This window comes from Echiichthys vipera, assembly GCF_963691815.1.
Source record: "Echiichthys vipera genome assembly, chromosome: 2".
NCBI classification, from domain to species: domain Eukaryota; kingdom Metazoa; phylum Chordata; class Actinopteri; order Perciformes; family Trachinidae; genus Echiichthys; species Echiichthys vipera.
In genome coordinates this window covers 28,563,674-28,575,006 of record NC_139827.1, presented here as the reverse complement: position 1 = coordinate 28,575,006, position 11,333 = coordinate 28,563,674, and the positions used below count along the sequence as shown (strand labels likewise).

Here is an 11,333-nt window from a genome sequence, read left to right as displayed (position 1 = left end):
TATGTTTCATCTTAAGCTGCGCTTCTCCCCCGCGGGGTTGCACTTAAATGAAATAAATTAATAGACTCCCACTCAAGCAGTTTCCCCTGTGATATTACTGTGATTGCAACTGGACTACATTTAAACTTATGCACTGACCCGAGCCGCAATGTCCTCCAGCACCGTCTCCCTCTCTTTTGCTGCTGCAGCGGTGTAAACCTGCTCCGTATGAGCGCATTAATGTTTCCATTTCCAGTTGTAGCGTAGCCCTTCGCTTCCCCGTTGCCATGGTGACTCGTCGAATCAGGGCTCCATTGATGCTGTCTTTTTTTACTTGTGGTGCACGCGCTTAACTCCAGGTCAAACTACTCTGAGTTGATCAACCTAACGCAAATCTGCTGTTCTGGAACCGAAAACTCAGAGTTTCCTATCTCAGAGTAGATCAACTCAGAGTTCCGGGTTAGACTCAGAGTTTTTTGAACCTGCTTTGTGAAACAGGCCCCTGGGCTCGTTAAGCCTGTTGATGCTCGTTGACTCTGGCCTTGTATGAATACGATCTGTTTCCCGCCTCCGTTCTTAAAAGGTTTTCCGTCCACACGGCCTCCGCTCAAGAAATATCTGCGTCCATACAAAACAGTTGAAACCGACTCAAAATGCTTAAGTACACATGACTGCTGTAACTCTGCCACAGAAATACACCAACAACAAACAAGAAGAGACACTTTTGTCATTGTGTGTGCAACCATGCATGCTTTCAATTTTGTGTCAACAACAACCGCCGAACTCTACTTCTGATTGGCTTACCGTGAAATTTTACTCTACCTCAGCCAATCATCATCATGTATGCAGTTGCCTCGTCCCCCTCACCAAAGAAAAACATTCTTTGGAGCTTGGCTTAGAGATCTAGTTGGTCTGAGGAAAACAGGAGCTAATAATTATAGTAACAGGTCACATTTTTGGCAGTAACAGTAACGGCGTTATAACGATGGGAAGAGTAATCAATTAGATTACTTGTTTCTGAAAAAAGGCCGTTATTCCCATCACGGGAGATGAGTCACTGGTGTGGCAAAATTTTGCCTTCCCCATGAGTTATGTAAACAAACAACAAACGGTAAAGCGTGTGGGCACTGTTATGGTGGTGCATTCAGGTGCTCCTTGCAAACTCTCCTTCACTCCTATTATGGCATAGCCGTCGGTGCTGAAATAAAAGTTTCAATCAAAAATTGAAAAATCAAAAAGTCGAATCGAATTGCAGATTTAGAGAACCGTGACACCGCTAATTACAATATGTTAAAGTTGTTGAGAATTACAGTTTTTCTCTCTTGCGTGAACACATTTCCCCTCTCTGAAGTAAAATTTTAAAAACAGTTCACACACAGAACTAAACTTAAAGTCTCCGAACAAAATGACACATTTTCTTTAGAAAATGCTCTAACACTCACAAGACATTTAACACATGCAACAAAAGCAAATATTTCCATCTAATGACTCAACTCATGGTCAAATTAATATATCCTTTCAATCAATAATCACAGAATAGACAACCAAATACAAAATACAGCTGTCACTATGAACTGGTCCAGCCATAATTTGAGCACTATGCCTGTGTTTGTTATTACTTTACATGATCATAATATACACCAATAAAGGCAAGCAGATCACAACATGAAATGTATTATTTTCTCAAAAGGTGATGTAAGAGATAACAAATCTTGCTAGACTCTGCACCTGCACCCTTACATTTTTTTGTCATGTGCTTGAACACTTTTAAACTTTCTTTGAGATGCCCTGTTGAAATACTGAAAAAAACCCAGACATTTTCTGAGAGTTGTCTTCTTATGTGCAGGCTTTTGTACTGCATCCTTTCCAATAAAGAACTTTACCAGAGATACTGAGTTTGGGTAAAATCAGCATCAGCCAAATCAAGACATTTCTCTCATTTAAAGAAGAAGTATATTGTGTACATGTGTGCATTCCTCTTTATGTCTGTTTCTTTTGGGGATTTTAGCTACCTGCTCTGGACTTTACAGCTCTTTGGTCAATGTGGGTTGTTTTTAAATGTGCTTTAGAAGTAAATTTGTCTAGACTTGACTAAAAATATCCGCCAAAACAAAATCAAAAGTTGAAATCCTCAGAACTTCACATTTAGTCCATTTTTCCCTGACTGATTGCTGCGTGAATAATTGTGCAAAGACTTTCACACAGGTGGATTGGAGATTCATAGTCAGTTGTGAATAGATGTTTTCCTTTTGTTTAGCACAGATAATCCAGTGGAGTTTTGGCTCGTTCTATGAGATCTGTGTTAACTGTTTAGAAAAATGGTGTGAAAATACGTGTATGTGTGAAACCAAAGAAAGAGTGTTCACACATTTGTAAGTGAAGACTTCTGTTGTGCTGAAGAAGTGATAATGGAGATCAAGTGGATCCCACTTTCATTCAAGCATGTCTTAGCAATCGAGAAAAAATGTAACGTGAATTAATCAGCATTTAAATATATATTACAGTATTTTTTTAAATATTGGCATTTTATCAATTTTTATATCTCTTGAAAAGTCATACGAATGCTGTCCATTTCAAATAATTTCAAGTCTAAAGATGGATAAAATCCTGACGGATGTTATCATAAATCAAGCATGACAGGGCTAGAATAAACGGAAATCCATACAAAAATGCTCAACTGTAACCTGCCATTTAAGTACAACTTAAAAATTGTGAAAATAATAACACAAAAGTGATGCACCCTCCCTATATGGCTGTCTAGCTTTTTAGGAACTCAATGACTTGTTGCCTTATAAGAAGAAAAAAACTCATTACATTTCACTGGGGACACTATTGTGCTGCAGACTGTGTGCCTGTGTGTGGAAAGAAAGCAGCAGTATATGGATAAACGGAAGTGGTGACGCCAAGGGACAGAACAAATGAAAGACACTGGTTAAAAAAAAGGAGGGAGCACTGGAAGACAAAGAGAAATGTGATGTAGGAGAGGGGAGGCAAGCAAGATGCTGAAGAACAGCACGAGCATCTTTGTCAGTGACAACGGGACGGACTCTGAAACATGCTGCTGCCTCTGTGAAGGGGTGTGTGCGAGATAGACGGGCTGTGCCAATGAGAAATGTGTTTTATACAACAATGTGACATGTTGAGTCACCTTCCAGAAGTACATGTCCTGGTTTTCTTTGTCTCAGTGTTTATGTGCATGACACTATTCTGTCTTGTGCTGTTTGTCTGTCAAGTATCAGTTCTGAATCACTCTATTACTGCATGCACATCCTACTGTCTGTTGGAAGCCTGTGTGCTCATCCTCTTTCTGTCTTTTGTGTTCACTAATGACATGAACCATGTAAAAGCGACCCTCGCTCACTGAGCGTCTTTATTTAACCAATAGAAGTGCAGGATGCTAATAGAGTAAAGCAAATGTTTTAAAGCCCATGTGAACTGTGCAAAAGGGGGCTGCAGCTCAATACCAGTATAATATTACCTTTATTTAATTGCTTCATCACAGGATAGAGAACAGAGGGATGTGTGTTGTTACCTTGGCAACAGACACACCTCTCCAGTATCCCATCACCCTCACTAACATCCTCTCTCACCTGCTATCAGTGTTGACTGTGTTGACAGTGTTAGTGGTGTTGATGTCACACAGCACCTGTAGCAAAGAATCCACAAGGCTCAAAAAGATCAGCTGACTGAAAGTGCAATCTGTTTATTTCGGGCTATCTCACGCCACACAGAGAAAGATAGCGGCAGCGTGCTGGTCGGTGCAGTGACGCACTCCTCAGTTGGTAACAAGGGATCAAAGCCGGGCAGGGAGTGAACAAAGCGGGGTACAGCAGGATGCAGACAGAGGGACAGATAAAGACGGGCATGCAGATGGAAAGAGAGACGGGCTGGTGGTTGTGCAGGAGAGGGCGTGGGCTGGGGAAGCCTTGGAATGTTTCTGTGTTACACAACCACGACGTAGTGATCATCACACTCATTAAGAAGACAGTGCCTACACTGTACCGCAAACCTGCTGTGTGGGTGAGTGGCACAACGCGCATTGACTGACACTCCTCGATGGCATTTAGACAAATTTGTGCCTTAACACAGCACACAATGACACACACAAACATACTTGCACAACTGGCACTGTGGGTGTGTGTGATGGGGAGTCCTGTGAGGTGCTGGTCCCGGATGGCCAGTGGGCACTAAAGCTCGTCCATAAGTCCAGATAAGGACAGAGCAGGAGGTGTGAGGGAACAGCAACACACACCGAGTAATGGATCCCCTCAATTACTCATTTGTTTATGATGCATGTGGCTCAGTTGGCTCAGCGCAGAATGAAGACACATTGCGTGCGTGTACTGTTGCTTAGTGTGTGTGCATGTGTACACACTTACAGTACATGTGACTATTTCTTCCCTCGTATACTCATCTGTTGATCCGTCTTGTGTGTTAGGCTTCTATGAATGGGATCGCTTCTGTTGTCTGCCTCCTCATGAGTCTCAGCAGTAATCTCCATTTATTTTCAGTGTAAAACATATAAAAAAGGAAATAAGTCTCCAAGGTCGACTGACCTGTTCTCTGGAAGAGTTACTGTGAAAATGTTCCTATATTTCATATAAAGAGCTGCTCGTCTAATGTTTCACGAGCAAAATGTCAGGGCTGTCAAGACGAACTTAGTCGAGTCCAAGTCATGTTCAAGACCAGGCCTGCTCGAGCCTAGTCAAGACACAATAGGCCTTTGCTAATATAGTGATTAAGGAGTTAAGATATATCTAAAAACAAGACAAATCTATATTCTAACTTCAAACTCATCAATGCTTTGAATTTAGGTAACTGATCCTGAATCAGCAGCCAGGAACAACTTCAACCGCTCTCAACAAGGCAGGAGACCAAGACAAGGTCAAGACTTCACAAAAATGGTCTTGAGACCAGATTCAAGAATAGACTCAAATACTACAGCTCTGAAAAAATGCTCTTAAGAAACTATGCTTTAGAAGTTACTGTATTCGTGTAGCACCTTGTAGTATTTCTTAATGGACCTTACAGAGATAGAGCCTACAGGACCAAACTAATTAATGATCATAAGTGTTTCAAACATTAAGCAGAAGGAAAGGGTTAACAAACATGTGCAACATTGGCGAGACCTTGAAAGCTGATGTCTTCCTGAAAGCCTGCGCAAGTAGTGTGTCTCAGAGCGTATTCTAAAGTTTTACACCATACTCAATATATTTTATCTGCCATTCATCATAGTAGTAGTGTTGATCCTTTCCATTGCTAGGCTTTAATCTCTGGGTGCAGCTTCATGTGGTGACTCAAAATTATTGAAAAACACATGCTAAAGTGCCATCCTGGGAGCCAAAACCTGTGCTAAAGTGCCCTTTAGGTGCCAAACGTGTGCTAAAGTGCCCCCTAGGAGCCAAAATGCATGATATAGTGCCCTCTAGGAGCCAAAACATGTGCTAAAGTGCCCCCTAGGAGCCAAAATGCATGATATAGTGCCCTCTAGGAGCCAAACGTGTGCTAAAGTGCCCCCTAGGAGCCAAAATGCATGATATAGTGCCCTCTAGGAGCCAAAACGTGTGCTAAAGTGCCCTTTGGGAGCCAAAATGCATGATATAGTGCCCTGTAGGAGCCAAAACATGTGCTAAAGTGCCCTTTAGGAGCCAAAATGTGTGCTCAAGTGGCCTTTAGGTGCCAAAATGTGTGCTAAAGTGCTCTTTAGGAGCCAAACGTATGCTAAAGTGCCCTTTAGGAGCCAAAACGCGTGCTAAAGTGCCCTCTAGGAGCCAAAATGTGTGCTAAAGTGCTCTTTAGGAGCCAAATGCGTGCTAAAGTGCCCTCTAGGAGCCAAATGTATGCTAAAGTGCCCTTTAGGAGCCAAAACGCTAGCTAAAGTGCCCTTTAGGAGCCAAAACGCGTGCTAAAGTGCCCTCTAGGAGCCAAAATGTGTGCTAAAGTGCCCTTTAGGAGCCAAAACGCGTGCTAAAGTGCCCTCTAGGAGCCAAAATGTGTGCTAAAGTGCTCTTTAGGAGCCAAATGCGTGCTAAAGTGCCCTCTAGGAGCCAAATGTATGCTAAAGTGCCCTTTAGGAGCCAAAACGCTAGCTAAAGTGCCCTTTAGGAGCCAAAACGCGTGCTAAAGTGCCCTCTAGGAGCCAAAATGTGTGCTAAAGTGCCCTTTGGGAGCCAAAGCGTGTGCTAAAGTGCCCTCTTCAGGACACGCTATGTGTGCCCTTTTTTTCGCTTTTTGCCACTGCCCTTCAAAAAGTCTGTGCACGCCACTGTAGAGCAGCGCTAACTTCTGGTCACTGGTTGCAGTAAATACTCTGTAAGAAGTAGAAGACTTGCATTAAAAATGTTAAAAACATGAAAGGCGTTCCTCCCTGTTAAAAGGAAGGTTTTCGCTGACGCTGTGCACAAGATTGCTGGCTATATATATAGATAATGCAACTTGCAGTTGCTCATGGAGGAATTGTTGGGTCACTGTACATTATAAATAAGTCATAGAGAGAGAGAGATAAAGATACTCTATATGTAAAAAGTCCGGAGATAACTTTTGTTAGGATTTCTCATTATAAATAAAATTTAATTGAACTGAAGGACAATGTACTTGAAGTATAAATGCAGAAATGTAATCAATTGAATCTATCAAAATTATTAAAAAACTTAGTAGAAAAGCAGCAAATCTCATATTTGAGAAGCTAGAACCGTGCATGAAAACTGACTTAAACAATTACCCAAATAGTTTGAAACTTATTTTCTGTCAATCGATCAATTGACTAAAAAAACGTTACTGTACTTATTGAAATATTGATGAAATATTAATATGTAAAGTAATCAAATAGATGTAGTGGGGTGTGTCCCTCTGAAGTGCAGCGGAGTAGAGTGCTGTGGGATTGAAATAGTCATCTAAACTACAGGTACCTCTTATTTGTACTTGAGTAAATGTATTTAGTTACATTCCACCACTGACTGGATGATAGACCAATCCATAGATATGTACAGTGATCAGAAAGATGGAAACACCTAAAATGCACTGCAATGCATTTCAATAGCACGGCAAATAATACAATCATATTGTGAGTCATATTTTTGTCATAAAGGTTGTTAAAATTGCAGCGCTGTTGTTTTGCTTTACATTACACTGCACAGGGGCTTCACTCACTACACCTTTAAATTACATTTGATCAACGAAAAGGCAAGTTTTTTTTTCATCACACTATATCATTGCCACAGTTGATAGTATCTTGCTGTCTGGTTGTTTACAATGAGCAGTGACAGCTTGAGGCACAGGCACAGCAAAACACACTCGAAGTGTTGTTCATATTAAGGCATCTGTTGGCTGTCTGGCTACATTACTAGCCCCTCACCTCCATTTATAATCCTAATTAACAATATTTGAACCTGTGCAATAAAAACAAAGAAATAAGCCATAAGAAGTGAGAGGAAATTGGAGTGCCATTCATTTCTACAGAATTTCTTGTTGAAGAGTAAAAAAACACACTTGTATCTGACCACTCTTGCCTTATTTAGTCACTTAAATCTCCATCATCAAGAAAATTATCTCAGGAGCTATAATTGTACAAACAGCATGACTGGAGCATGTCGTATCTAACCTCCACAACATACTAAGCCTACTCAATCATGGTTGTTTTCAGTGAGTCTCTTCTGGCACCGACTTCTCCCTAGTGTTTGAATCATAATTCGGGGGCATCCTCCTTTTCGATGGCAGAACCATCCCAGCCCTTCTCTGTGTCATCTTTCAGTCTGGCTGCAGCGCGCCGGAAGCAGACCATAACGGTCTCTCAGAAAGGCAGCCAGGAAACGAGCCGTGCGCTCTTCTCCTACCCGTTCTCTGCTCCTCCACAGAACCCAGTCATCATCACCGGGCACCGTGCCTTTCCCCCTCCCTTCACTGTTCCTACTTTCACTCTCCCTCCCCCCCTCCCTCCGTCTTGTTCTATGTGCGTCGAGAAAGTCTCCTCCTCTCAGAGCCTGAGCGCACATCTCCAACCAGTCTTTACGCGCGTACAAACTCTCCAAGAGAATCCCCTACGGTCTGCCCCTCCCCTTTCCGTTTCTTGCCGCCCTCACTCATTCATGACCCCGTATCAGTGACGTAGGAGAATCCTCGGCGCCCACTGCCGTAGGCAATAACGGGATGCTTGAGTATATATGGGACACTGGTAGCCATCAACAGGCACACTCTCAGTCGCTCCGACTCGGGAACCAGGGCATCAGCGGAGATAGCAGGCTTTACTTCGCCCTCTTAGGCTAACTCGCTTTGGGCTTTGGTTCAGGATGGACACCTCTTCTATTTCTCGGAGCCGACGATGCTCCATCATGCGCAACTGCAAAAGTAAGTTTGTCTCTGTCTTCTATGGTTTTGGATACACGGACACTACACTGCTTTTTGGTACTTTTTTCTAAGTTTTTAATCTCAGAAAACTCGCAAGCTCGAATATGCATACATGATTTGATGGATGATACATATTCAATAGAAAGCTATGAGGTTTTCTCAGAAAATTACGTTTTTTGGATTCATAACAGTAGTTTATAATAGATTGCATGACAATGTGAAGTGAAATGCATGAAGAACTTTGTATTAACGTTTAGAAGGAGCTGATGTGGTTTGATAGTTTTGCGATAACGCTGTGCTTAATGGTCAGTGCAAGTGTAGTGCTTTGGCGTAAACCTATTGTAGAAACATTGCAAAGTGTGAAAAGTCGAGATGCAATTAGAACTCAAATACTACTGCCATAACCGCAATACACACCCGAACACAGTTTCGCCTCATGTGATGAATGTGATCGGATATCAGCACCACGGACAGCTCCGGCTCACCTCCCTCTCTCCCTTCTCTCCTCCAGGCGGTCTCTCCCTCTGGCTGGTGGTGTGGCTGGTCCTCGGCAAGCCAAGTCCGGCATCGGCGTGCCCGCACCTGTGCGTGTGCTACCCGACGCCCATGACTGTGAGCTGCCAGGCGCAGAACTTTACCGCCGTCCCGGTCGGAGTGCCCTATGAGTCGCAGCGTGTATTCCTCCAGAACAACCGGATCACGGAGCTTAGAGTTGGCTCTTTTGGCTTCGGGACTCAGGTAAGAAGGAGTGTGTTAAACTGCTTTTGCAGCAAGGGAAGGAGAAGTGCGAAGCTGTTTCTTATTATTTAATCTTAGACAATTTCTGTTTTACACATTTAATAACCACCGAGAAAGATAATCACCGTTCAATTCACTTGTTTTCTGGCATCAGGTCCTGTGGCTGTTCGCCAACAACATCACGTGGATTGAGGCAGGGGCCTTCAGTGAGTTGAGGGACTTGGAGGAGTTGGACCTGGGGGACAACCACAACCTCCACAGGCTGGAGGGGGGTGCCTTCCGCGGTCTAGAGAAGCTCCAGAGCCTCCACATGCACCGCTGTCGGCTCTCTGCCCTTCCCCATGACATCTTCCACAAGCTATACAGTCTGCAGTTTCTCTACCTGCAGGTAGGGGCGCTGGAGACACATACAAAAACATGAAGATAACTGACACACACGCAGCTCCCAACACATGGACGGTTACAAATATTAGAATGCCAGTGTGTCTGATCTTTTCATACTAATCCCCTCCACCTTCTTTTATTTTTTCCTCAGGAGAATAATCTTCACTTCCTGCAGGATGACATATTTTCTGACCTCATCAACCTGAGCCAACTTTTCCTGCATGGCAATCGTATCCGCACCCTCTCAGAGAACGTGTTCCGTGGCCTGGTCAATCTGGACCGCCTTCTTCTCCATGACAACCGCATCCGGCAGGTGAACCGCCGCGCCTTCCGCGACCTCGGCCGCCTGACCATGCTGTTCCTCTTCAACAACTCCCTGGCTGAGCTGCCCAGCCAGACCCTGAGAGACACCCAGGGCATCGAGTTCCTCCGCCTCAACGCCAACCCCTGGTCCTGTGGCTGCGAGGCCCGTGCCCTGTGGGAGTGGTTTCGCGAGGCCCGTGTTTCTTCATCCGAGGTGATCTGTGCCTCCCCTTCCACCCGCCGCAACCAGGACCTCCGCTTCCTTCGTGAGATGGACTTCGCCCTCTGCCCCCTGCCCGACCCTGGCTCCATCGCTGGCTCCACCACCACCACCTTCAGCACCAAAACCCGCTGGTGGTTCCACAAGAACAAGCCCCAGTCATCCACAAAAGGTCACTTTGAGAAAGCCTCAGAGACTGTAAAAGCTGGTTTGTATGGAAAAGGCCCCTCCACGACCACTTCAGTAGTAAAGTACGAGTTGGGGGAGGAAGAGCTGGCGCTGCCCAAACTCGACGCAGATGAGTACTGGACAAACTACGGCAACGAGGACTCAGGTGTCACACTGCGGTGCTTCGAGCTTGAATGTCCACCTGAGTTCGACCTGCCTCCATCTTCTTCCTCTCCCTCCTCGCCGTCTTTCCTCACACTACTAGCCCTTTCTGTTTTCAGCCTCTGCCTCAACCTTCACCTGCTTTTCGGCTGAATCAGACTCTTAGCACCCCTTCCCCTTCCAGCCTGTTTTAAAGGCTGTGAGAATACCTGTTAGACTCTACACCCCCTTTGCCCGCTTTGCTGTAAGCCAATCCTCAAGGCACAGCGAGGGAGATAGGGGGACGGTTAGATTCTGAATCTACCACCTACAGGGCTTAACACTTTTCAGGGCTGATAAGAGTTCTCCAGCTGAGGCCACAAATATCTACGATATTCTACAGGTATGGCTTTCTGTGTCTCACCTGTAAGGTGTCACCTTATGATTCCCTGCAATCAGGGCTACGAGGGCTGAGTCCATCACTAATATCAGTGCAATTTGATAGCAGTTGTGAATGATGTTGTCAATTTTGTCACTTCAACTTAGTTAGAACTACTATTGCTATTAGTGCATCCAATTAACTGGCTGCTACGAATACTGCGATTACTGTTAGAATCAGTGCACAGTAATGACAATACTGTAACCACTTAAAGTGTCATGTAAATAGGTATGTATTTTTTGTGACATCAGTGGACCAGTACGATCACTTTCATCTTCATCCAGGAGAGAGGGATAGTGCTTCTACAGGACAGAGCACAGCAAGGCTAAGAGTTTACAAGAGATGACAGAGACGATAAACTGTGAAGCTGGGAGGGAGGGAGGGAGGGGAAACGAAAGAGATGATAAGGAAGGCTGCTAAGGGAAACAACAGGGAGAGGAAGGGAGGTTTCTTTTCCAACAATACAGGACTAGAAAGAGGAAGAGAGGAAAGGAGAGAGGAGGGGCAGAGTGTTCATGCAGCAATAAGAAAAGAGGCAGTGAGAATACAGAGCGACACTGTGAAGGACAGTGCTGGCATTAGAAGCAGCGACCTGCAGGAGGAAAGTAATAAATCCAC

The 11,333-nt window shown here is 44.3% G+C and overlaps 1 protein-coding gene across 1 annotated transcript; it reads left to right on the top strand.

Annotated features, from left to right (window-relative positions):
- Positions 1 to 8,124: 8,124 nt before the first annotated feature.
- rtn4rl2a (reticulon 4 receptor-like 2 a) lies at positions 8,125 to 10,450 on the top strand (the record flags this gene model as incomplete). Its single annotated transcript, XM_083928582.1, is given in 5 exon segments — positions 8,125 to 8,212; positions 8,215 to 8,322; positions 8,834 to 9,060; positions 9,215 to 9,448; positions 9,596 to 10,450. Coding segments are annotated over 5 exon segments (1,512 nt in total).
- Positions 10,451 to 11,333: the final 883 nt, after the last annotated feature.